The sequence below is a fragment of the Moschus berezovskii genome, chromosome 24 (assembly GCF_049115385.1).
Source record: "Moschus berezovskii isolate FMDL1 chromosome 24, NW_MosBer_1.0, whole genome shotgun sequence".
Taxonomy (NCBI): Eukaryota; Metazoa; Chordata; class Mammalia; order Artiodactyla; family Moschidae; genus Moschus; species Moschus berezovskii.
This window is the reverse complement of record NC_142483.1, coordinates 46,622,569-46,648,015: the sequence shown is the minus strand read 5'-3', so window position 1 is coordinate 46,648,015 and position 25,447 is coordinate 46,622,569. Positions and strand designations below refer to the sequence as shown.

At 53.3% G+C, this 25,447-nt stretch overlaps 1 protein-coding gene across 1 annotated transcript in view; it reads right to left on the bottom strand.

Annotated features, from left to right (window-relative positions):
* Positions 1-715: 715 nt before the first annotated feature.
* CCDC13 (coiled-coil domain containing 13) overlaps positions 716-25,447 on the bottom strand; it is a 38,719-nt gene continuing 13,987 nt past the window's right edge. The window contains exons 5-16 of the mRNA XM_055414526.2: positions 24,785-24,874; positions 20,088-20,204; positions 18,823-18,927; positions 14,826-14,984; positions 14,047-14,223; positions 12,686-12,892; positions 10,932-11,071; positions 10,368-10,451; positions 8,071-8,193; positions 3,990-4,144; positions 1,879-1,993; positions 716-1,318 (exon numbers count right to left, since the gene is read on the bottom strand). Coding sequence (XP_055270501.2) covers positions 1,159-1,318; positions 1,879-1,993; positions 3,990-4,144; positions 8,071-8,193; positions 10,368-10,451; positions 10,932-11,071; positions 12,686-12,892; positions 14,047-14,223; positions 14,826-14,984; positions 18,823-18,927; positions 20,088-20,204; positions 24,785-24,874 — 1,632 coding nt within the window. The 3' untranslated portion in view covers positions 716-1,158. The remainder of the gene's footprint in view (positions 1,319-1,878; positions 1,994-3,989; positions 4,145-8,070; positions 8,194-10,367; positions 10,452-10,931; positions 11,072-12,685; positions 12,893-14,046; positions 14,224-14,825; positions 14,985-18,822; positions 18,928-20,087; positions 20,205-24,784; positions 24,875-25,447) is intronic.

The window sequence follows — 25,447 nt, the reverse complement described above, 5'->3', positions numbered from 1 at the left end:
TACATGATTCATGCTCCCGAGTCTAGGGATTTGTGTGTGTCTGTGTCTTTGTGTGGGCCTGTGTGAGCAGAGATGTGGCTCCCCTCCGTGGAGCCACCCCTCGCCATGACAGTAACTGCAGTGGAGGGGGTGACCCTGTAGCAGTCACAGAGGAGCCTGGAGCTCTCCTGCAGCCGCCCTCCCAGCTCAGCCCTGTGCTGTGGGCAGGGAGGTACACTCTTCCTTTGCCTGGACCCACTGCCTCAAAATCCCCTTGTTAGCCTCACCTCTGCCCTCTGCCGCCAGTGCCCACCAGCTGCAGCCTTTTGGAAACAAAAAGAGGTGCCTCTTGGAGCAGCTGGTGGGGGGCAGAGCTGCCCAGCAGTGGGTGGCACCCCCACTCTGGGTAATCCGCTCAACTGGAGGCCCCTGGCTTTTGGAGGCATGCAGGCCAGGGTTAAATATTAGCTCTGTGTCTTTCCATGAGCCTCAGTTTCTCCATCTGTAAAATAGGGTGACAACCCCCTGGGTTATTTGAGATCTTGATGGGGGTCAGGTTTACACAGTAGATGCCCACTCACTGGGATCTGCAATGATCATGAAAATAATCATTATTATTACAAACCTGATGTTCTGAATCTAAGGACAAACCCTAAGGTGTGGGTTGACAAGAAGGCTAGGAGCACAGTGCCCCCCAAGTCTGCAGAGGGAGGGATGCCCACAGATGGGGCCATGGCGTAGCATTGGTGTTGGGCTATGAGGATGCTCTGGTAAGGGAGATGGAGTGTGGCTGGGTGGCTGGGGGATGCTTCCAGCCCAGAGCCCTCCACATCCTCCTGCACATGTGGAGCCCTGTGGGCCTGCAGGGGACGGGGCAGTAAGCACCTGCCCAAGGGACTGCATCTGTTCATCCACAGCTGGCTTCTCATCCCAGAGCTCTTGCTGATGCTGACAGGGTGTCGGTGTCCTTCCCTGCTGTGGCTAAGCATGCCCAGGGATATTGCCCTCCTGCCATGGGATGTTGGCTCTGGTCACCTTTGAAGCGCCTCTTCTGGGAGAAGGGACCCAGCTGGCTGTTTCAGGTTGGCTTCCAGGAGCAGATGGAGTCCTCAGATAGAGCCTCATCCTCTCAAGGCCTAAGGCTGCCCTGTCCAGCCAGGCTGACACTGGGCTGCCATCCTAGTGCTTTTCTGCTTTCTGCTGCCGCAGGGCCTGCAGGAAAACCCCTTTCACCTGGTCCAGGGTCTCATGGTACATTCGGAAGTCCTCCTCCTTTCCCTGCAGGGCATTGCCTAGGGCAGCCTTCAGCATTTCATTCTCCTCCACCTGGATGGCCAGCCTGGACCACACAGAGAGAGGGCTCAGCATGGCTGAGCTGGCACATGTGAGCCTGTGTGCATGTTTGCGAAGGGCCCTGGGGCTGCCAGCACAGCTGCTCTTCACACTCAGGGTACTCTCTGACCAGTGCCCTCCTCTCAGGGACCCTCAGGGAATAATACCATATGGGATTCCTCTCTGGGCCCACTCACAGCTGCTGGGCCTAGTATCTGGTAGTTCCCCCAAATGTTGACTGCCTCAAGGCATGAGTACTAATTTATAGAGGTTCCCCTTTCTTCCTTTCCCACCACTGCATTTGACCTTAAAAAGTTTAAGTGAATGAGAAAAGTGGGTTCAGTAACCCACATGTGATAAAGCTTTTCTTGGGACCATGAGATCGTTAGTCATGGTTGGTCTCTCTGCCCACTGATGGCCGGCCACTGAATTGCAGGACCCAGGACCCTGCAGGACCAGCCTTCTGGGCAAACAGAAGTCAGCAGGGGAGTGATGTGATCCCTCTGCCTATCAGAGCACCTCCACCCATGCAACATCACCCTTTTCAGAAGAAGGGGCGGGGAGCACCTGGTGGTCAGCTCCTCCATCTGGGATTCCATGGGCACACTGGAGAGCTGGGCGGAAGACGGGTCCTTCCTCTCACTTTCGCTCGGGTGGTGCCTGGTGTTAGAGGCAGGCAAGCCTGTGGGGCAACAGTGGCCACTTTTGATCAGGCCATGGCTCTGTGTTAGCACTCCCCCCCCCCCCCCCCCCCCGCAACCCCCAACTGTCCACTTCCTGCTTTTCCACTTGTTGAAACATTATACCTCCTTCAGGGTAGGGGCTGCCTCCCTCCAGGCCCTGCTTTGTACTGAGATGGCTCCTCTTGTTAATGTTTCCATATTTGCATTTTACAAGTTTCTGGAAGTCAGCTGGGCCTGAGGTCTGGCCTGCAGGTTGGGTCTGAGTCTAGGCAGTCATGGACCTGATTCTCTCTCACCATTTGGCCCCTCACCTCCAGCTCTATCCATACATATAGGGGATCCAGGGTGGCTGGGTCCAGGGGACAAAGAGTTCTCAGAAAAAGAAATCAGAGCCCACCTGGTGGGGAACTGGAGTACTATCACAGCATCAGAAAACCTCTATGCTAAATAAGACCTCAGGGGCGGCATGGTGCAGGGTAAACCACCTGACATCAGCAGCCCTGGCTTTTACCTCCTGCTGTGTGGCCCCAGGTAAACCGTCAACCTTTTTGAGCTGGTTTCCTCACCTGTTTCATGAGGCGAATAGTTCTTGCCTCCAGAGCTCTGTGAGGCCACAGTGGATGCACGTCTGGCCCTCAAGGCCTGTGTGATGGAACCACGTGCTCAGCACTTCATGACTTCCCTTCCTCACTTCATAGTCCCCTCCCGGTGCTCCAGGCTCACTGCCTCCAAGCCTCCAGCCGTGTACCCACCTCAGGGCCTTTGCACTTGTTCTTCCCGCTGGTATCTATGCCACATCCCCATCCCCTTCTGCTGTCTTTGCTCAGATGTAAGCTCATCAGTTAGGGTGACCACCCCACAGAAATCAGCTGCTCTCTGTACCTCCTGTCCCCTTCCTCTGCTGTGAGCCACAGTCTGCCTCTATCTGACCTACCATCCTTTGCTGGTTTGTTTATTGTTCTCTTCCCCACTGGCATGGAACTGCCACAAGGGACCACATTTCACAATCAGGCTTCCTATTGTATAGGTGAAGGGGTGTGCTGTGCCCCCCAGAGGGGTGGTGCATTTCCCAGGTCACAAGCAGCATGCACAGAAGCCACATGGTCACTTTCTCTCCAGGCAGTTGCCCCTTCCTTGTCCAGGCAGTGCCAAAGTAGTTTTTCTTACTGTGGCTTAGCCCTCCCTAGTTGGAAGCTCGGCTTCCTGGCAGGAGGTAAGTCCAAGGTCTGGAGACACTACATCCCTAAGGGACCTGTTCCTGAGAGCTCAGCAGAGCTAAGCCCTGTAGTCCTTCCCCAGCCTGCGCTCTCAGCAGCTCCTGGAAGGCCCCTGGAGTCTTGGCTCTGCTGGTGGGAAAAGGGCTTTACTTCTTCTCCGGGCCCTACTTCTAGCACGTCCTGCAGTGTTCTGATCTCACCTGCCCTGGGAAAAAAGATCTAAGTGTCCTTGGCTGGGGCAGGGGTACTGGGGTGTTGAGAGGCAAGGAATTGGGGACAACAGTCCACGCCAGAACCCGGAGGGGTTGGGATAGAGATATTAGAGCGAGGCAGACCCATCATCTCCACGCTGAAGAGTCTCCCTCCCCAGAAATGGCTTCTGGCTCTGGCATCTCGCACCCCCACTTCCCTTGCCCCGCAAGATGCTGCCACTTGTGGTCCAGAGACTGTACCTCAAGATCCACTGTGTTAGAGCCACAGAGATGAACTTCTAGTTTAGGACACTTAAACTGCCCTCTGCAGCTGGTGTGGTCATGTGACTAGGATCTGGCCAATGGGATGAAAGCAGAAGTGACATGAGGAGCCTTAGGGTCCTGCCCTTGGAAGCTAAGGGGCTCAGGACAGAGGGTAGAGCCAGTCAGCAGCCCCTCCACCAGGGTGGAGCTCAGCCTGCCTCTGCTGCTGCGTGTGCTCTCCCCCCGGCACCCCAGTCAGAACCAGGAGCCCCAGAGCACCATCAGCCCATGTGGCCCTGGGCCGGCCCCACCCCCAGCCCTACCTGTTTTGCTCCTGGGGGCTGCTCTCTGAGAGGCTGACATCCTGCCCGGCTCCAGGCGCATCTTCTCCAGGTGCTGCTCCAGCACCACAGCGCGGTGCCGCTCTTCCTGCAACCTCCTCTCTGACTCCAGAAGCTTGCTGTTCCTCTCTTCCACCCTGGCGATGAGAGAACAGGGGCCACCATACTCCCTGGCACCCACCTGCTCAGACTCTCAGAGAGCTGGGCACATCTTACACCGGTGGGCACGGGCTCCGTTCTTCCTTATTTTCATTGCAATAACATAGATATGTGCGTTTAAAAACCATATAGTTCTCTCCAAGCTTTAAAATGGAAAAAAAAAATGCAGCCCCTTCCCACCCCTCCTCACCCCCAATTCCTGCTCTCCAGAAGCAACCACTTCTACCACTTTTAGCTGTTCCTTTCACTACTGCCATATTTCTACAGATGCTTATGCTGCTATTTTTTAAGGCTTAAATATAATCTTATGAGTGTATCTTATGCAACATGAGATTTTAGTTTTATTTTAGTACTTTCTCCTCACCAAACAGAATCACCTCACCACCTCCCAATGTAGTTATATTACCATTATTGGGGGCTGAATGAATGTTAGGTAGCATATTTGTTTTCTCTTGCTGCTGTAACAAATGACCACAGACTTAGCTTAAAACAATGCAGATTTATCACCCCATGGTTCTGTAAGTCAGAAGTTTAGCAGGTCCTGTTGGTTTCTCTGCTCCAGGTTTTATAAGTCAAAATCAAGGTGTTGGCTGAACTGGGCTCTCACCTGAAGTTTCTAGGAGAGAATCTGCTTCTAGGCTTGGCCACATTGTTGGAAGGCTTCAGCTCCAGTTGAAGGACTGAAATCCCTGTTTCCTGTTGGTTTGTCGCCCGGGGGGCTTTCACCTTTTAGACAGCGCTGGGCCCTCTCCATATGCAAAGCCGGCCGGGTGCCTTTTTCACACTGTCTCTGACTTTCTGTAGCACCTCTCTGACTGACCCCAGATAGAGAAATTTCTCGCTTTTAAGGGTTCAAGTGATTAGATTGGGTAATCCAGGATAATCTTCCTGTTTCAGGGTCCATGATGATTATTACATCTGCAAAGTCTCTTTGGCCATATAACATAAAGTATTCAGAGGCACAGGAGTGGGGGTGAAGAGCACAGAGAGCAAAATCCTCTCTACCACAGGGGGTTACATTAGGACACTCACGGCAGTATACTCATGATTACTTTTTTTTTTTGGCCATGTCACACAGCATGTGGGATCTTAGTTCTCCAACCACAGATTGAACCGGGGCCCTCTGCAGTAGAAGCGCTCCAAGTCCCGACCACTAGACTACCAAAGAATTCAGGACATTTTCTTTCTTATTTTCTTGTTTTGCTTAGAGTTAGTGATTGCATTCTGTTATTATGATTACTTAGTATTTTCTATATACTTGTCATGAATTTATGGGCCTTCGAGTCCTTGTTATTTGGTTATTTCACCAAAGGATCTGATTATTTTCTCACTGAGTTTGAGGCTATGGTCCTTCTTATGGTGAGGTATGGCATTTCAGACTTTTGTGATACCAAAGGTTCAGCTAGAAGGCCAGGACTCTTTGAGGTTTCACCCAAGCAAAGGATCACATACACACATAGACCCATGCAAATCAGAGTGGGAACCTAGAAGTGTAAGAACAGTGTTGGAGGAAGCGTTCTTCCCACCTTCCCACCTTCCCAGCGGTTCTTCTTCCCTTCCTTCAAGAAGGAACAGAATGGTAACAATTTTGAACAGAATACAACTACCAACACAGAACTGTATGCCAACACAGTATACAGCTAGTAACACAACCTGTTAGTGTTGTGTTAGTTCCTTGAAACTCACAATGTTACTTTCAGTGTTCCTTGTTATTTTGAATGTTCCTTGAAACTTTATTTGCTAAAGAAAATGACTAAAACAACCTCAAGGTGCATCAACAGGAGAAAGACCAAAGGTAACAGATTCACACCATGGGATATGGTAGAATATGACGGAGCTGTGCTGCTCAACACAGTGGCTGCAGCCTCGCTTCCACATGGAGCTATTCAAATAAGAAGTCATGAAAATAAAGTAAAATGTAAAATTCAGTTCCCCAGAAGGTCTGGGTATCAGCTGAGAGAGAATCACACACGTGTGACTCTGAGAGTCTCTTGCATGTTGTACCCTAGGTCTCCCGCCTGCCCCACCCTCACCCCAGCCCTGCATGGAGAGGCCCTGGAAGATGAGGCGCCACACGGAGGGAGAGGTGACGTACAGGAGAAAGGAGGCGCCCCTACCCAGCTAGCTGAATGGAGCGTGTGAGTGATCCCACTGGCATCAGGTGAAGCAGAATTACCTAGGCTGCCCACAGAATGGTAAGAAAGAATAAGTCATGTTTGAGGCCACTAGGTCTGGGATGGTTTGTTAGGCAGCAATAGATAACCGAGTCACCTTGCTTCACACCCACACTGCCCCAGACTCAGGTGCAGCTCAAAGAAAATGGGAGAGAAAGCCATAACTGAGTATGTTTCTTTCATTGGACAGGCTAGAGGCTTGTGCTAGCCATGACATTTCAATGACAGAAAAAGAATTAATGTTACTTTTTCTCATTTGCTCGAGCATGTCTGAAATTCATACCCTCTCTGTGTACATACTACAAAAAGAAAACAAAGCTGATTACCCCTCACTGCTTAGGCAGTTGCCGTCCCAGCACCTCAGCTCCTTTGATGACTTACTCCATCTTTTCCTTTGGCAATTTGCCCCCCCTCCATTTAATTTAAATTTTTTTTTTTTTTTTGGCTGCAGTGTGTGGCATGTGGGATCTTAGTTCCCTGACCAGGGATCAAACCCATTCCCCCTGCAGTGGAAGCATGGAGCTTTAACCACTGGGCCACCAGGGAAGTCCCAGCCCTCCTCCGTTATGTGAGCATCTAGAGCTCCTTCCAGAAAGGGTGTCTGGCCTTGTCCAGGGTTGACATGTGAGCCACCCAGGCCAGCTAGACCTTCTCTCCCGGGACCCACTGGCACAAGAACTGAAATCCACTGGGCCTGCATCATCCTCATGACCCAGGAGAGACTACTCCAGGGTTCCTGCTACCAATATCCCTAGACCTTCTTGGGCTCCTCTTCCGCCCTGCACCTTGGAGTCAGCCAGCACTTTCCCACACTCTCCTTTCCCTTGACTTAGCCAGAATTGGTTTCTAGTGTCACCAAAGAGCCCTAACTGACATGTGACATGGCCTCTTCAGGGAGATACTGCGCGGTATCCTTTATATTTTTCAGTGTGGAGGTCACATGGTTGGGCCGTGTGTTGGCCTGGGCAGCCACAGTTCTTGCCAAAAGTATCACTTGAGCGAGGAACACTGGTTTATCTGAATAGAAATCTGTCAACAACCCCTTCAGTTCAGTTCAGCTCAGTCGCTCAGTCGTGTCCGACTCTTTGCGACCCCATGAATCACAGCACGCCAGGCCTCCCTGTCCATCACCAACTCCCGGAGTTCACTCAAACTCATGTCCATCGAGTCGGTGATGCCATCCAGCCATCTCATTCTCTGTCATCCCCTTCCCGGTCCACTGCCTCAGGCCACACGCTTCCCTCCCCCAACCAGGAAAGCCTCGGCTCCCCGTCTCTCAGTGGCCCTTTCCTCTGTGCTATTTCAGTCCTCAGTCTCGCCCGGAACTTCTTCCCGCCACAGCCTGCAGAGACACGGAGTCCAGAGCCATGCTCATCCTAGATCTTTCTCACTGGAGAGTTAACTTGACTGATTTACCTATTTCAGAGAGTCCCTTCCTTGAGACTCCCACCTCATGGCCACATGCGTCCAGCAGTCCTGCTGGGGGCACACAGGACACAGCAGAACACAAGTGTGATGACGGGGCCCTGAGACTGAGGGACACTCAGGGGACACATGAGATGTGGCTGGCAAGGCCCGGGAGCAACACTATGGGAACCAAGCTCACCAATGAGGTGGACCCAGGCATGGACACGGCCTGGCCTCTGTCCCAGAGGGATGCCCCTGGGTCAGGCTGCCCACCTCTAGCCCACCTGGGCCCATGAGAGTGTTTCCCTGGCTCCAGGCGTTACCGTTTCTGCAGGACGGTGACAAATTCAGTGAGCCGGTCGCGCTCCACCTCGGCAGCCTGCCAGAGGGCCTTAAACTCCGTCACCTGTGTCTGCCAGCCTTTTTGTTCAGGGGAGTCCAAGAACCTGGGGACCAGGGTGGAGGCAGAGGTCAGTTAAGAGTTACCTGAAGAGATGCTTATCCCTGTGAGGGTGGGAGGGACTGGAAGGACATTCACGGGTCCTCAAAGGGAACCAGAGAGAAGGAAGACAGTCCAGTCCCTTCTGGCCCCTTCTGCTGGCTTCTTCTCAGGCCTCCACTCCTGGCTCTGCTGAAGTCTCTTGACCTCACTTAGCTGGCTCCAAAGCCAGACCCGACCAGGACTAGAGTTTCATCAGCACCTCTGTCCACCCAATCCCTGTAGGGGCCTGGAATCAGTCTGGTTGCCTTGGAAGCTGACTCTTGGGGACCTGGTGGGTGTGGGACCTGGCCGCCCTTCTCAGTGCCAACTGGGCCCAGCTCCTGTCTCCCTGTCAGCCTGTCCTGGCCCTCCTGTATCTCCTGGCATGACCCTCAGCTCAGTCCTCTTTCCTGGACCCTGGACTCTTGCTTTGTAATTTAGTCAGTTTTCTCCAGCCCTGATCCAGCCTATCTCTGGTTCCCTTCTTACCACTGGACCTTACCTGCTGGCTGGGGTTGAGACCAAAGGGGAGCTCTGCACGCCCCCACCCCCAGAGCCCTTGTACAGTGCCAAGCTGCTCTCTGCTTTGCCCTCACCCTTCTAGGGAGACCCTGGTGAGGCTGACTTGCTCTTCCAGAACCACAAGACATGAGGAGAGCTGGACTGCAGCCGGGAGCCCAGAAGCTGACTGGCTCCACTCTTTGGGCCCCAGTCCTCCCACTGAACAGGGGTTGGTTGAGATGGGCTCCGAGGACTGCAGGCTCCTCCCTGTTCTGGTTCCTAAGTATACTCTAAGGCTTTGCCACTCAGTGTGGTCTCTGAATCAGCGAGCTTGCTGGAAATGCAGGATCCCATTTCCTGCAGGATCCTACCTGCTGTAACCTGGCAGATCCTCAGCTGATTCGTGTGCACAGTGAGTTAGGAAAACCTACTCTAGTCACCTCTGTGATCTCACATGTTGGGGGAAGGAGTTATCCCGTTACTCCACCTGCCTCCCAGGTACCGCAGCTGAGCCTGCACGCTAGCCCTGATAGACACACTCTCTGGGGTCACTCCTACTTGACGAACATCTGTCCTGTCCCTGATGGGAGGGAACTGTGAGCTCTGTGAGGACTCACATGCGGTTGGCTTTAGGAAATATGTGTCTTGTGGAAGACACAAGCTTAAGAACCAGCAGTCTGGCCAGCCCGGGGCACATTGACTCCTGCAACCCTTTGGAGTGCAGCGGTCATGGCCACATAAGCCTGGAAGGGACCTTGGGGTCATCTTGTCTATCCTCCTGCTCTCACTACTGTGATAACCACCTCAGAGCGTCTGTTCTCCCTGTGCTGTGAGGAGGGTGTGACAGGGGCCCTTGAGGCTCTGAGTCAGACCCCTCTCCCCCGTGCCCTTGTGGCCCCAGGCTGATGGAAGGGGCATCTGCAGGGCTGGCCTCAGCCCATGGTGCCTGTGCCGCCAGATGTCAGGCCAGAAGCACCACCCCCAGACACTTCCTGGGGGACAGCAGCCCCAGGGAGGACTGATTTGCCGAGAGCCACACAGCAAGGCGAACGTGAGACAGAGGCCCTTGAGAGGCCTCAACCAGAACCTGAGCTGACCTGCCCAAAGAGCGGGGGCAGGAGCTGAGAGCAGGCGCTCGGTCCAGCGGACAGTACGCAGGACAGAGTGGGCCAGGACAAAGCAGCCCCTTGTCCGCGAGCTGGCGGGAAGCACAAAGGCCCATTCGAGTGCCGCAGCTTGATTCTGTCAGCACAGAACGGGGCAGAGAGCTGAGGGGATATCAGTGGCTTAAAGTGGGAACCATGTGATGTGACATTCTCCCCCTAGAGACGGACTCTCAGTGGGCAAGAGGAGGCAAGGGAAGGTGCTGGGCCCTAGGCCCTGGAAGTTTCCTGGCGTGAACTCTGGTAGCAGGAGGAACACTAGGCCAGGACTCCTATTGTGAAGCCACTTGCCCTTTCACCTTAGATAAGGCCCTGGACCTCCCTGACCCTCCATGTCCCTATGGAACCTGGGAAGAGTCCCCAGACTTGGCCTGGCCTCAGTTTCCCATCCTTGTAATGGGATGGTAACACCGGCTGAGTGATCAAGAATGGGAAGTCATGTGAGGGCGTGGTGCTGAGAGGGCTGGGTTCCTACCTGGGTGAGGCCCCATGAGGACTGGGCAGGGAAGGCCATGTGAGAGAAGATTCCACCAGTGTGTGGCCCAGGCTGGTCACGGAGCTGCGCAAAGACAGAATGGGCTCATCACCACGGGCAGGCAGGCTGGGCCCGGCTGTGAGGGGAGCAGGGGCCAGCAGGGACCTGGGAGTGGAGGAGGGAGCAGTGCTGGCCCTTACAGCCACCCTGTGGATTGGCCGCCCTCCTTTCCAGAACTCTAGCTTGCTTAAAAACAAGACAGAACCAGGGGACATCAGAGCCTCGAAGGGTCCAACACGGGTCTGTTTGAGAATCCTAGAAGCAAATGAGAATTGAGGCCAGCTGGGAACCAAGTTTACAGAGAGCTGCAACCAAACGCTCTTGAAGTAATGGTATCTGGAACTCACTGGCCCCTTCATGCAGACGCGAGGCTGACGGAAGGGGAGGCCCACGCATCAGAAAAATACCACCATAGACATCGTAAAATTGCATCCGTGGCTTCCCGCCCTTTCTTCTGAATAATGAAGATGCACTTTCCAACCCCCCCACCCCATTTTTTCTTACCGAGAAGATCCAAGCCTGCCAGCATGATTGCCCACTGAGGCTTGGGGCTTGGTCAGGACAGGGTCCTCGGGGAGCTTGGCGGAGGCCTGGCTGACCTCGGGCCCACTGGAGCCCTCGTCTACTCCTTTATTCCGAAGATACTGCAGGGAACAGACGTGGGTTCCATCATCAGGGCCTTGGCTCAGAGGCCTGGAGAAGGCAGGAGGGGGCCTTGGCTTGATTTCAGGGCTTTCAGGGGATAAGAAAGAGGCTTCTTTTCAGGAGTGCAAAGCGAGGCCTGTTGGGTGAAGCCACTGCTTGCATGATAATGACAACTCATAATGCCTCTGTTCAGAAAGGGAGCTTCATAGCCAGAGGAGGGTGACTGGGCCAGGAAGCTGTTCCACATTCAGGTCCCAGGGGGAAGTGAGGGGGCAGGTCCACCTCTCCGGGTAGCCCCACCCACATGGGGGTGAACACCAGGTGTGACTTCAGGCCTTTTTCAGCTGGAGACACGAAGACCTTCCAAACACCTGAAGCCGAGAGCAAGGGCCGGCAGCCTGGCCGGGAGGCTGGGCTTCTCAGGCCCCCACATTCCCTATCCCTCCCTCTTCCAGATGGCTGGTGGGGCCAGTGGAAGGAGGAACGTTTGAGGACCCCGAATGGGAGGTCTGGCCACCATCAACAGTGGGATAGTTGGTGTGAGCCCTGAACAACCTGGCACGTCCCCTAAGCCCCGCCCACCCTGACAAAACTCGCCACATGCGCCAGTTTGTCTGGTGGGTAGTGCTCGGCCCCCAACTGCTCGGTGTGACCTCTGAGGTGAAGGTCAGTCCTCTTTTCTGTGCCTGGAGCCAGGACAGCAGTGAGGTGGAGATACTGTGATTTCCAGGCCTCTGCTAAGGCAAAACATCCTCAGGAGCTCACGTGTTAAACAGGCATTTACTGAGCAACTACTGTGTGCTCGGTCCTGGGCCAGGCACTGAGGCACCACGGTTGGTGCCCCCTCAAGGAGAATTTGGGAGAGAAAACAGGAAAATGATCACACTGTGTGACACAAGTTTGGCTTGGGGATGCACAGGAGTTAGGAGAGTACCCAGGAGGGGCTTGTAATACAGACTGGGAGCCCCGGAGCTTCCTGGAGGAGCTCTGGACTAGTAAGATGTCAAAGCTGAGGGGGAGGACAGGGAAGGTGTATGCGTTGGGTATGTCCACAGGCCCAGGGTGGGGAGAAAGCAGGGACATGGGGGAGCTCAGTGGTATCCACGTGGTCAGAGTGGTGGACGGCGGGCAGTAAAGAGAAGATACAGGGGGAGTGGCAGCAGGAGCCAGTCACCTGGTGCCCTGCAGACTGGACAAAGGAGTGTGCTTCCCTTCTGCCATCCCGCTGCCTGGAATGTGCATAAAAGTGCTGGCACTGTGGCCACCATCTTGGGTCATGAGGATGAAGGCCACAGCTGAGGAGGGAGAGGTTAAGCTGGCAGGAGCCTGGACCCTTGAGGACCAGGTGAGGCTGAGGGTGATGGGGAGCCACGCATAGGTTTTAAAAGGAGCAGGGAGACAATGAGATCTGTACTTCCGAGAGGAAAGGTGTGTGCAGCATGGGCTGGGGAGCCAGATGGAAGCAGGGAGCTGAAGCAGGGCCAGGTAGGAGATGGTGCAGCCCAAGGGAACACAGGTGGAGAGAAGAGGAAGTGGCTGAGGTTTCTCTGGGTAATGGGTGGACTTGCCCGGACTTGGGAGTGGATGCCAGGCTGAGCCGGCGCCCCGCTCACCTGCACACTGAGCTGCCCGATCTCCAGCTCCAGCTGCCGCACCTTGGCCTCCCGCTCAGCCACCATGGCCCGCAGTTGGGCCACCAGGCTGCTGCTCCGCTGAGCCTCACTGTTGAGCTGCTGGTCTAGGCAGTGCTGGGACACTCGCGTCTTCTCCTCCTGCAGACTCAGGCTGCTCAGAATCTCCTGGAGCTGCTTCAGCTGGTCCTGTGGGGCCGGGTGGGAGGGTGGGAAAGGGGAGCCACAACTCTGGGTGGAGGAGGACAAGAGAAGACCAGCAACCCGTCCCTTCCCTGCTCCTCGGGAACCTAACAGTGGGATGCTAGTGCTTCCTTGCTGCTACTGCTGCTAAGTCACTTCAGTCGTGTCCGACTCTGTGTGACCCCATAGACGGCAGCCCACCAGGCTCCCCCGTCCCTGGGATTCTCCAGGCAAGAACACTGGAGTGGGTTGCCATTTCCTTCTCCAATGCGGAAAAGTGAAAGTGAAGTCGCTCAGTCGTGTCTGACCCTTAGCGACCCCACGGACTGCAGCCTACCAGGCTCCTCCGTCCATGGGATTTTCTAGGCAATAGTACTGGAGTGGCTTGCCATTGCCTTCTCCGAGTGCTTCCTTGGGAAGGAAGAATACTTTGCCTGCCCTCAGCGGGCATTCAATCAGGTTTCCCTGTCCTCAGCTTCCTTCTCCTTGAGATCAGGGTTAAGAAGGTCATCCAAGGGGCTTCCAGGAGCCCCATCCAAGGAGGTTTTACGATCAGATAAGTTTGGTTTGAATTCAGTTGTGTGGCCTTGGATGACTTACCTAGCTGTGAAATTGGATTATGTGTTGCTAAGGGTTGTCTTCCCTGGAAGAGGAAGTGGCAACCCACTCCAGTACTCTTGCCTGGGAAATCCCACGGACAAAGGAGCCTGGCAGGCTACTGTCCATGGGGTTGCAAAGAGTCGGACATGAGTGGGGACTCACCATCATAAACCACACCCCAAGAGCCCAGAAGGGTGGCTTTTGCTACCACACAGACAGGGATATGCACCGGCTCCCCTCAGTCATCCCTTCCATTCCTCCATGAAAAGTAACCCAGGGTGTAATCACGTCTGCTCCCACCTCGTCCTCTTCTTTCTCCTTTGGGGGCCACAGGCTCAGTGGCTCATGGCCGGCATCAGCCTCTCACAGCAGGTCCTCTGCTGGCCCTCCGACAGCCTCTGTGCTGCTCCTGTGCCCGGGGCCAGGCTTTGGGGCTGGGCCCAGCAGAGCAACGAGCTCCAGGGTTATGCGGGTCGCATGTTGGGGCGCATGAGGACTCCGGGGGCTGGGACTGGGTCACAGGTCTCTGGATGGGGTGGGGGCCCCAGAGGTGACTGTACCATGAGGGCGTCGATGAGCTCGTCGTCATGCCGGCCCTTCTCCACAAGGGTCCCCATTTGACTCCTGAGGGTCTTCACTTCGCTCGACAGCACCTTATTCCGGGACCTCATGCCCTCAAACTTCTTTTTCAGCTCTTCGAGCTCTCTCTGGAGGGCATTCCGCTCCGCCACAAGTTTCTGTAATCAGAGGGGACAGTCACAGGCTACAGGGCTGAGTGGGACCCTGGGTCACAGCTAAGCCTTCAGTGCCAGTCACTGATGAGGTCAGAGCAGAGAGGGGTTGCGATCCCATGGACTGTAGCCCACTAGGCTCCTCTGTCCATGAGATTCTCCAGGCAAGAATGCTAGAGTGGGTTGCCATCTCCTCCTTCAGAGGGTCTTCCTGATCCAGGGATTGAACCCACATCTCTTGCATCTCCCGTATTGGCAGGTGGGTTCTTTACCACTGAGCCACCTGGGAAGCCCCAGTGTGTCTTGGCGAAAAGAGAAAAGCCATGCTTCGGTGGACAACACTAAGCCTAAGGTTCAAACTGAAGTGTCTCACCCCATCAAGAGCTAGTTTCAGGCCCAGCATCTCCACAACAGCCACAATGGGGCCACCCCGATTTCCATGAAGTGGGCCTGGGGTGAGGAACCAGTCAGGCCGCTCAGGGTGGACCAGCGGGGCATGAGGAACGCGCACAGAGGTGGCCCCGAGCCGCAGAGCCTCTGAGGCTTCACAGACGTGGCCGTGGTCTCCCGGCCCCACACGCCCCCCACCTCCTGCCGGGCACACTTACCTCCCAGCCTTCCTGTTTTTCCCTCTCCAGGTTGCGGATTCGCAGCAGATTTTTCTCCTGGGCCGACAGCTTCCTTGGGTCGGGATAGACAGACAGATCACTGGCTGTTTCTTCGGACCGGCTCCGGGTCTGTCCCAGCTGTTTCTCAAGCTCTCGAACCTGAAGGTGGTTCCAGAACAGGTCTGCAGTCAGACTTGACCCCTAAGAGGGGCCGCCCTGTGGAATGATGGATGCATGACCCCCCTGGACAGATGATACCACAGTTCCAGATGGATGTGGAGGCCCCTACGAGAGGGACTGTGGTGGGGGAGGGGTGGAAGGGGTCTGTGGCAGCATCCTGAGCAGAACAAGGGAAAACACCAGAGAGGCTTTGCTTGGCAAAGAGAAACTTCAAAGTAAATGAGAAAAATCACCCTATCTCTGAGGCTGAGAAGCAGATGTGGAGCCCCGGGAACTTGGGAGGGAAAGGATAGCAGGTCTCAGTACCAGGAATAGCTAACAGACAGGCCACCTGAGCCTGGGGACGCTCCTCGGGAGGCCACAGGTTCCTGCAGAAGATGCTACGAGGGAGGGCGGGGTGTGGAAGCTGGGAGACCAGCTCAGAGCCTTGCTGGCTGTGTGACTCTGCACAGATTGCTTCTCTGAATCTCAGGTCCCTCGTCTGTTAAGGGTAGGGTGTCTATGAGTACGCCCTGTATAATGTTATGAGAATTCAGTATCCCAACTTGTCTAAGCCTGGGAATCCCCAAGACGTTTCTTGGGGTGACAAATCTTGGGGTCCACTCCAGGGGAAGAACCCTGGGATTTTCATTTTAAACAGGTGCTATAATGGAATTCCAGTTGAGCTATTTCAAATCCTGAAGGACGATGCTCTGAAAGTGCTGCACTCAATATGCCAGCAAATTTGGAAAACTCAGCAGTGGCCACAGGACTGGAAAAGGTCAGTCTTCATTCCAATCCCAAAGAAAGGCAATGCCAAAGAATGCTCAAACTACTGCAAAATTGCACTCATCTCACATGCTAGTAAAGTCATGCGCAAAATTCTCCAAGTCAGGCTTCAGCAATACGTGAACCGTGAACTTCCAGATGTTCAAGCTGGTTTTAGAAAAGGCAGAGGCACCAGAGATCAAATTGCCAACATCTGCTGGATCATGGAAAAAGCAAGAGAGTTCCAGAAAAACATCTATTTCTACTTTATTGACTACGCCAAAGCCTTTGACTGTGTGGATCACAATAAACTGTGGAAAATTCTGAAAGAGATGGGAATACCAGACCACCTGACCTGCCTCTTGAGAAACCTATATGCAGGTCAGGAAGCAACAGTTAGAACTGGACATGGAACAACAGACTGGTTCCAAATAGGAAAAGGAGTACGTCAAGGTTGTATATTGTCACCCTGCTTATTTAACTTATATGCAGAGTACATCATGAGGAACACTGGGCTGGAAGAAGCACAAGCTGGAATCAAGATTGCCGGGAGAAATATCAATAACCTCAGATATGCAGATGACACCACCCTTATGGCAGAAAGTGAAGAGGAACTAAAAAGCCTCTTGATGAAAGTGAAAGAGTAGAGTGGAGAAGTTGGCTTGAAGCTCAACATTCAGAAAACTAAGATCATGGCATCTGTTCCCATCACTTCATGGGAAATAGATGGGGAAACAGTGGAAACAGTGTCAGACTTTATTTTGGGGGGCTCCAAAATCACTGCAGATGGTGATTGCAGCCATGAAATTAAAAGACACTCCTTGGAAGGAAAGTTATGACCAACCTAGATAGCATATTAAAAAGCAGAGACATTACTTTGCCAACATAGGTCCGTCTAGTCAAAGCTATGGTTTTTCCAGCGGTCATGTATGGATGTGAGAGTTGGACTGTGAAGAAAGCTGATCGCCGAAGAATTGATGCTTTTGAACTGTGGTGTTGGAGATGACTCTTGAGAGTCCCTTGGACTGCAAGGAGATCCAACCAGTCCATTCTAAAGGAGATCAGTCCTGGGTGTTCATTGGAAGGACTGATGCTAAAGCTGAAACTGCAATACTTTGGCCACCTCATGCGACGAGTTGACTCACTGGAAAAGACTCTGATGCTGGGAGGGATTGGGGGCAGGAGGAGAAGGGGATGACAGAGAATGAGATGGCTGGATGGCATCACCGACTCGATGGACATGAGTCTGAGTGAACTCTGGGAGTTGGTGATGGACAGGGAGGCCTGGCGTGCTGTGATTCATGGGGTCGCAAAGAGTCGGACACGCCTGAGCGACTGAACTGAACTGATAGATGATTTTTAGGTTAGGCAACTTTGAGAAACTCCAAAATGGCCTTGGGGGAAGCCCTCAGCACAGGGCAGGTGGAAGTCATCCTACAGAATAATGGCTTTATCACTTTGAGTTTAATGTGGATAACCCCTTGGGCCCTTCTAACCCTGATTTCTGTGTCAACACAACATAAATGGTGTGATCCTGAAAGTGTTAGTCACTCAATCATGTCCGACTCTTTGCCACCGCGTGGACCGTAGCCCACTAGGCTCCTGTGTCCATGGCCAGGAGAAAAATTCACTGGGATCCCTGGTAAAGGGCTGCAGGATCAGCGCCCTCGTGTGGCACTGTGTGGTAATTCCATTTAAGCGGTAAAGAACACTATTGCTTTTAACCATTTATTTACACAGCTTTACAACACCAACAATGATAACTAAAGTGCTGAGTGCTTATTATGGCCAGGCACTGTGCTGGGGGCTTCTCAAACGTTATTTTGTCTAACCCATAACAATACTACAAAGAAGATATTATTATCTCCACTTTACAGGTGCGGAGACTGAGACAGAGAGATGAAGAGATTTGTTCAAAGACACCAAACATGCAGACCAATGACTGAGGCCAGACTCAAACTCACATCTCTGGAAGCTCAAAGGCCACACACTGGTTGTTAATTACAGTTTTTTGCAGACCTCTTCCTTTGGCTTCAAGGATCCCACAGGAGACCCTGAGGGTCAAAGCCACTGGAGAACCTGGGGGGAAGGTGAACCTGCACATGGCAAAAGTGGCTCACCTAATCGCGCGTCTCTTAGTTTCTTGGTGCAGCTAACCTCAGACAGCGTTTCCTCCATGCCAGGCACTGCGGTAAGTGATTTACCCCTGTGCATTCATCCAGTCCCCCCACAACCTGTAGGGTAGATGCTCTCATTGTCCGCCGTACAAACAGGAGGAAACTGAGACACAGAGATGAAGCAGCTTGCCCAAGGCCACACAGTTGGTGAGTGGAGAGCTAATATTTGCTCTCCAAATATCAATTGGGGCACATGTTAGTTGTGGGATGTGGGATCCAGTTCCCTGATCAGGGATCAAACCCAGGCCCCCTGCATTGGGAGCATGGAGTCTTAGCCACTGGACCACCAGGGAGGTCCCAGAGAGCTAAGATTTGAATCCAGGCAGTCTGGCTGCAGAGCCCCTACCCCCAGCCTCTTTGTGGTTGCTCAGTCACTCAGTCATGTCTGTCTCTTTGCAGCCCCACGGACTGCAGTATGCCAGGCTTCTCTGTTTTTCACCATCTCCCGGAGATGCTCCAAAATATTTAGAACATAAAAAGGGAGACAGGCTAAGTTTTTTTTTTGGTGGGGGGTGGGGTGGGTAATTGAAACTTTCAAAAGCCTACAAGCATCTGGACTAAACTGGAAAAAGCCTACAAGTACAATAGTCATGCAAATTTACATGAACTGGGGAGGGGGGGAAATCTGCCTGGAGTGAAATAAATCAAAGGCTCTGGCATTTGTTGAGCGCCAGTGCCTGGCATGTAGTGTTACATAAATGCTTGTTCATTAAAGAACAAATGAAAATCAGGCTGGTTGGGGAGAATGTGAAACAACAGCCCTGTGAGTGTGCTCCGCAGAACCTAAAGGCCTCTTTTGGGTTCTGTGTCTCTTAATGTGGGTCATCGTGGGTCTTTCTAGGGCATCTCAAGCCTTACGTTCAGGGCCAGGAGGAGTCTGATGACTCACTCACCTTGCTTTGCAGGACGAGGATCTGTTGAGCCCGACCCCTCCAGGTCCCAGGCGAGGACAGGAGCTGCTGGATGTTCACATCTTCCCCAACCTCACTAGTCAAAACCTGAAAAAGGTGGGGCCTTCAGTATGACCCAAAGCCCAGTATGTGCAGAAACAGTGCTGGGTGCCTGGCGTTCCCAGAAGACCCAGCCTCCACCTGCACAACCACCCCCCTCTCCTGCCTCCCCACCTCAAAGGCCAGTTGACCATGCTCTACAAGCAGCTCTCCCTGGGAAAGCAGTAAACCCACCTTCCCCAGCACTTCCTGGTGATGCTCGGAGCAGACAAGGAACTGGTGACAGTGCCCAGGTGGGGCCGCCTGCTCGTGACACATTCTGGGATGAGCGAATCACAAAGTTGACCAAAACCTGCTTCCTAAATTTGTTCACCTGTCACCCTGAACTGAGATTGTTCTGGAGGTTACAGGGACGACTTCACCACAGGACTTTGCCCTCTGTGCAAAGGCAGGGGCCTACCAAATGTCACTTGAGGATGTTTGCTTCCAGAAGGAGCCCAGATTTGTGGCTGTTAAGGGAGATGTTCAGGCTCAACCTCAAGGCTTTGAGGTAGAAACAGTACACCCCAGCTTGTGTCCTGGGCCCCTCTATAGCCTGTCACGGAAACTGATCTAGCGTACCAAGTCTCTGGTGCTTGTTTCCACAATAGAACTCTGTTTTGGAAATCTTGGCTGGTCTGCTTGGTTTCAGCAGGGAAGACAAATGCCAGAGAATTCACTATGTAAATAAAAATAAATAATGAACCAGCTGGGCCTGCCTCCCAACTCTGAGCATTTTCCTTTGAAAGGGGCCTTTAATCCACAAACAACCTTTCCATTTTCTAATATTAGAGACTGCAGAGGACAGGAGGTGGGTCTTGGTAGGCTTCCAAGTCCAAGGTGGCTTATTAAGGAGACACCCAGGGTCTGGTGGGGTACACATAGCACAGGGAAGGTTTAAGGGACTTTCTAGGGTGGACAGCACTGTCTTCCATCCAGGGTTGAGCGGGCACCACAAGGGCCTCTGTGCAGGGACCTGCAGGCAGCCAGCAATCCCCCTTACCAGATGGGTCTGTTTAAAGAGCTGGTGGAAGGAAGTTACTAGATCTGAAGCCTGACCCTGAACAAGCAGCATGATGCTCACGGGACCAAGCTCCTGAATGGAAGCCATTGTCCAGTCATGCCTTTCCCAGCCATACAAGAGGACCTGAACTCTGACCCAGAAGTACCTTCTGGGCCATCCGGAGCTCCTGCTTCACAGCCTGGATCTGGTTGCGGAGGTCACTCATCTTCAAGTTTGTGGCCGCCAGCCTGTCCTGCAAGACTTTCACCTCTGGGTTCTCTGGCTGATTTGGAAAGACAGGAGGGAGAGAGGTCACTTGAAGCCTAAATAGTAATAATATTCACAGCCCCTGTTTCTCTAGGTGTGTGCAGGTACCACGCTAAAGCTCAACAAGAGGAACCCATCTCATCCTCATACCCACTGTGAGGTAGGTCCTGTCATCAGCCCATTGTGGATGCAGAGCAGAAGCTGGTGGAAGGTGAGCCCCTTGGCTTGAGGGACCTGGTAAAGGGGAGCAGGGATGTGGATCTTGGCAGCCCAACTCTGGGGGCTGAGCCCTGTGCTCAAGTGTGGCCCACACATGTGTGGACACCTGAGGTTGACCACAGACTGGGAGCATCTGGAGGAGGCTGTTCCCCACCTCCCAGACACTCACAGACTGTGCGCTCTCTGCTGTGTGCAGGGACCGGCATCACAGCAAATCCGCCCTCACTCAGGATGAAGAGGGAACGGGTTTATTTATAGAAGCCTGCCCTAGCTTGGCAGGAGAGCCACAACCATTCTAACTCAGGGCCTCTCTCTCTCCTAGAATCGTCAGACTGGGCCTTGGGCTCCCTTTCCTGGCAGTAAGCTCACTAAATAGAAATAAGGGCCCAGGGCTTCCCTGGTGGCTCACTGGTAAAGAATTTCCCTGCCAATGCAGGAGACACACGCTCGATCCTTTATCTGGGGAGATCCCACGTACGGCGGAGCAACTGCGCCCATGTGCCACAGGTACTGAGCCTGTGCGCTGAGCCCAAGAGCTGCAACTCCTGAGGCCTGTGCGCCCTAGTGCTCTGCAACAAGCAAAGCCACTCAGTGAGAAGCCTGCACACCACAACTCCAGAAAAGCCCTTGCAGCAGTGAAGACTCAGCACAGCCAAAAAGAAGCAAATGAATAACATTATTGTTTGAAAAAAGAAATAAGGACCCAGTTTAATCCCCCAGTGCTCCATTTCTGTGGTATAAAGAATTGCAGGAACCATGAAAACTCTGCCTGTTGGAGTTCTTAGCAGTGTCTTTTTTTAAAATATTTTATGTAAACGATTTGGATGAAAATTTTCTCAAAATGGGGAACTAATGTGCTCCCCATTTCTGACTTCAATAGAAGTTCCTGAGGCTCACAGAACTTTGGCATTAAAGGGACTCCAGGGTCAACCCATTCAAACCTTTTCCATAGGTGATGAAAATAAGTTCCTGAGAAAGGAAATACATGCCCTCTGAGGCACACAGCTGGCTGAGGGGACAGCAGTAGCATTAGCAGCCTGGTCCTCCCCTTGCACCAGCTGATGCTCCCAGTTTAGGCTGGGGCTGATGCCTTGGCATAGCAGCAGCAGGCACACTGGTTGCTGGGCTGAGGGTCTCACTAGGCAGTGACACTGAGGCCCTCTGCTGCTGTCCCAAGACATCAGCTGGATTAAACTTCTGGGAAGCAGTGGATACCGCAGCGGCTTTCTGAATTTTTCATAGTAGGCACAGATTAAAACCTCTGGGGAATGCTAGTGAAAGATAGACCCCAGGAGACTGGGGGTGGGGAGCTCCACGGACCCCAGAGGTTCTGGGCAGCCCTTGTGAAAACCACTGATCAAAGCAACTAGACCTGTACACACAGGCAGGAAAGCCTGGACTCATGGGGTCTCCTCATCTAGGAAATGCCTGCGTCCTAACAGCGCCACCATGAGGTTGAATAGAGTAATCAGTGAGCAGAATTCGCAACCTGAGAATTTAGGAAAAACACAAGGGCATCTTTTTTTTTTTTTAATCTAATTTTTTGTCTGTCCTTCCCCCATCTGGCTGTCTGCCACCCCTTCCCACTGCTGTTGGGGGCCTGTCTGCCCCCTGCTGCTTTGAATCTGCCCTGGGTTAGGAAGCAGCAGCTCCTGCCTGACAACCCCTGTCCCGCCCTATCCCCCAGGCTCTGGTGGGTGGTGGTGCAGGAGCTGAGAGAGCACTTCAGAGCATGAGGGCACAGAAAGGGCACTCAGATTGCATCTCGATCTGGAGCCCGGGCAACCACACACCTCTCCAAGCCACATTTTCTCGTCTGAGAAATGGGGGCACCTTATACCAGCCCTTGGGGTACCTGTGAGTGCTGAGGGGATAATGCATGTAAAGGGTGCTCCCTGGGGCAGATTCTGACAGGTGGTGATGCCCAGGGGGCATAACTTGGCTTGGGTAGGCAGCTGCAAAGGTGGCTGAGGGTTAGATGGTGTTCTGATGAGGGCATCACCCCAACTGCTCTGCCAGGCCCCACACCTCACCCCCAACCCAGGAAGCTGTGCCAGCCCCACCTCCTTGGCATTTCAGAGCTGTTTCCACCCAGAGTGAGATACCACAGGCTTTCTGGGGTCTTGGCTTTTTCCCCTGAGGGAATACCTGAACTGGTGTCCAGGGGAGCAGACCATGCCAAGGCCACACACAACAACCGCTTCATGAGGCCCCATGCAGAGAGAGGACGTGCAGCTCCACTCTGGAATGCACTTGGAGCTCTGGGCCCTGATGGGGGTGAGCCCACAGGCTATGGAGCATGGCCCAGGCCTGGGTTGGCCGGAACTGTCTAATGAGAGGGACATGGCTATTGTTCTCGCTCTCATTAGAAAAGGCCCGGGAAAGACTCGTGTACTGAGGAGTGGAGACTGCAGCGCACCACCCATGCTTCCATCAGAAACCTCCCAGGCTCCCTGCTGCCAGAGAACAAAGTTGGAACTCCTCCTCCATCTACTGTCAAGGATTCCTTCCGCAGGTGACCCCACCCCAGCTTTGTTTGGATTATGTTCCCCTTTTCCTCCTCATGGGCCCTGGGTTGCAGCCAAATGTTGTCTAACTGATGCCCAGCTAACAAACAGAATAGGAACAGTTTCCTGCTCTGAGCTTGCTCCACTTCTGCTGGAAGGGCCACCCCTACCTTCCTACTCCAGCAAGGCCACCTCAGGAAGCCCTTGCCCATCCCACCTCCTGGCTGCCTCAGGTGGAGTGCGTTCCCTCTGTGAACTCCGAGCCAGGGGGCTCTCCCCAAGGGCCCTGTCCCCCCCTCTTCCTTCAGTATGCCTACTTATCTCCCCTGTTGAACCCCCTTGTGGACAGTGGGCTGGTCTTTGATTCTCTGTGTTACAGAAAATTCCATCAGGCTCTCTGTGTTACAGAAAATTCCATCAGTGACTGAAAGAGCAGTTTCCCACCCAGCACAGTCCCAGTCAGAGATGTGGATGTACATGGGGCAGCTTAGCAACATCCCCCAGAGCTGGAAAAAGCGCTGAATGACACCCAGTCTGGTCCCCGCTGAGGGTAGAACCCCTCCACTGCCTCCCTAATAATGAGACAGGTCTACACAAGACAAGCCTTCAAGAGATAAGTCACCCTGTGCATGGAGGGGCCCATCGATGTACACCGAGGGGAGGACTGCATTCTCCTTGAGACAGGCGTGAAGTGGCTTGACCCTGAGTCATAGACAAGAGGGAAGATTGGGTGGAAAATGGGGCACTGAACTGGGAGTGCTGAGGCTTGGATTCCATTTCACCAACTCATTTGGTTTAAGAAAACGATAGGGGGATTTCCTTGGCTGTGCAGTGATTAGAAGTTGGTGCTCTCACTGCTGGGGCCCCAGGTTCAATCTCTGGTCAGGGAACTAAGATCCCATAAACCACATGGTGCAGCCAAAAAAATAAACAAAAAACCGTGGGGAGGCCTCCTGGGATGTTCTTGAGTGTGGATCAGTTACTCAGTCCTGTCTGACTCTTTGTGATCCCATGGAATGTAGCCCATCAGGCTCCTCTGTCCATGGGGATTCTCCAGGCAAGAATACTGGAGTGGGTTGCCATGCCCCTTCTCCAAGGGATCTTCCCAACTCAGGGACTGAACCCGCATCTCCTCTGTCTCCTACACTGGCAGGCAGATTCTTTACCACTGAAACACCTGGGAAGTCTATTCTTGAGACACTGAGCTATTTATTGTCTGGCTTGGATATGGTGCCCCTCACCAGGAGCCCACTGGGTCAGACTGTCTTCCTTTCATGGAGTTGTAATTCCCATGTCCTAGATCTCATGTAGGCTTACTGGCTAAGTAAGAATGGAATCTCGGAAACAGCCCCATTCCCAGTAATCTCTTTTACTCTGTGGATTTGGAGTTCCACCAAGGGAAAACTTCCCACAATATGGACTGCCTCCCTCCAAAACCAGAGTTCCATTGAGGAAGAGTGTGCTCCCTGTCCCTGGGGTGAGGTAGAGGCTGGATGTCTCCCCAGTGAGGAGGCTGTAACGGAGATCCTTCATGGCTGGGCTGAGAGCGGGAGGCCAGCTGGACCAGGCCTTCCCTCCTGATCCTGAAATTCTAGGATTCCGGGGTCCTCAGGCCCCTGCTGACCTCCCTCTCTGGGAACTAAATCAGTTAGACCCTCACTAGCCTTCACTGGGGCATTCCTGGCCTCAGACCGTAGACGTGGTCACTGTGCCTTGATGGCTACTCTGAGGATGCTGCTGCAGTGGCGGCACCGGCTCAACAGTGGGGTGGAGGTGGACTCTGGAGAGGGACACCTGCGCCCCATGGGAGAGGGGAGGCCCAGGCCCATGGCTGCCTCACACACCCCCCAGCACAGAAGAGAATTCATACCAAGACTCTGTCTCCCATCTGGGTCCTTGATGGCTTGGCTCCTGCATCAGTGGGTCCTTTGGCTGGCAGCCTGGCCTGGGTTATCTGCAGCTGAAAAAGCAAACCTGGCACTTAATATTTAATTCTGCTCAGCGGTTGTGGCACCTTGCAGGAAGTGCTCTGGTGCTGCCGTCGGATGTGCGGTCACCAATCTCAGTAGCCTGTCTCTTCAGCTCACTTTAAGGCCCATTAATGGAAGAACTGTCCTTTACAAGCTGCTCTGCGAGGGGAAAGGGTTTAATTGATTGTTTGCCCCATTCCCCAGTCACAGAGTGGAGCAGCCCTAGGATTCATGAACAGCTTAATAAATAATGATTGTGCAGCCATGGTCTGCATCTAACAATAGCCTGGGAAACAGAAAAGGAATTACAGACTTAACCTTACACACAAGGAAAAAAAGTCAGAGATGCTAAGAAACCTGCCTGACAGGCTTGTGGCCTGGTGGCCAAGACCGCTGCTATATACAGATAGTCAACTGACCCTTCAAGGGCTTCTCAGTGGTCCTTCACACTAAGACCACCCCTGTCTGACACAGCTGGGCACGACCTGCCCTCCCACCTCTTTGACCTCACCTTGCTCCATGCTTGGCCACACTGGCCCTCTTTCAGGCCTTTATCCATATTT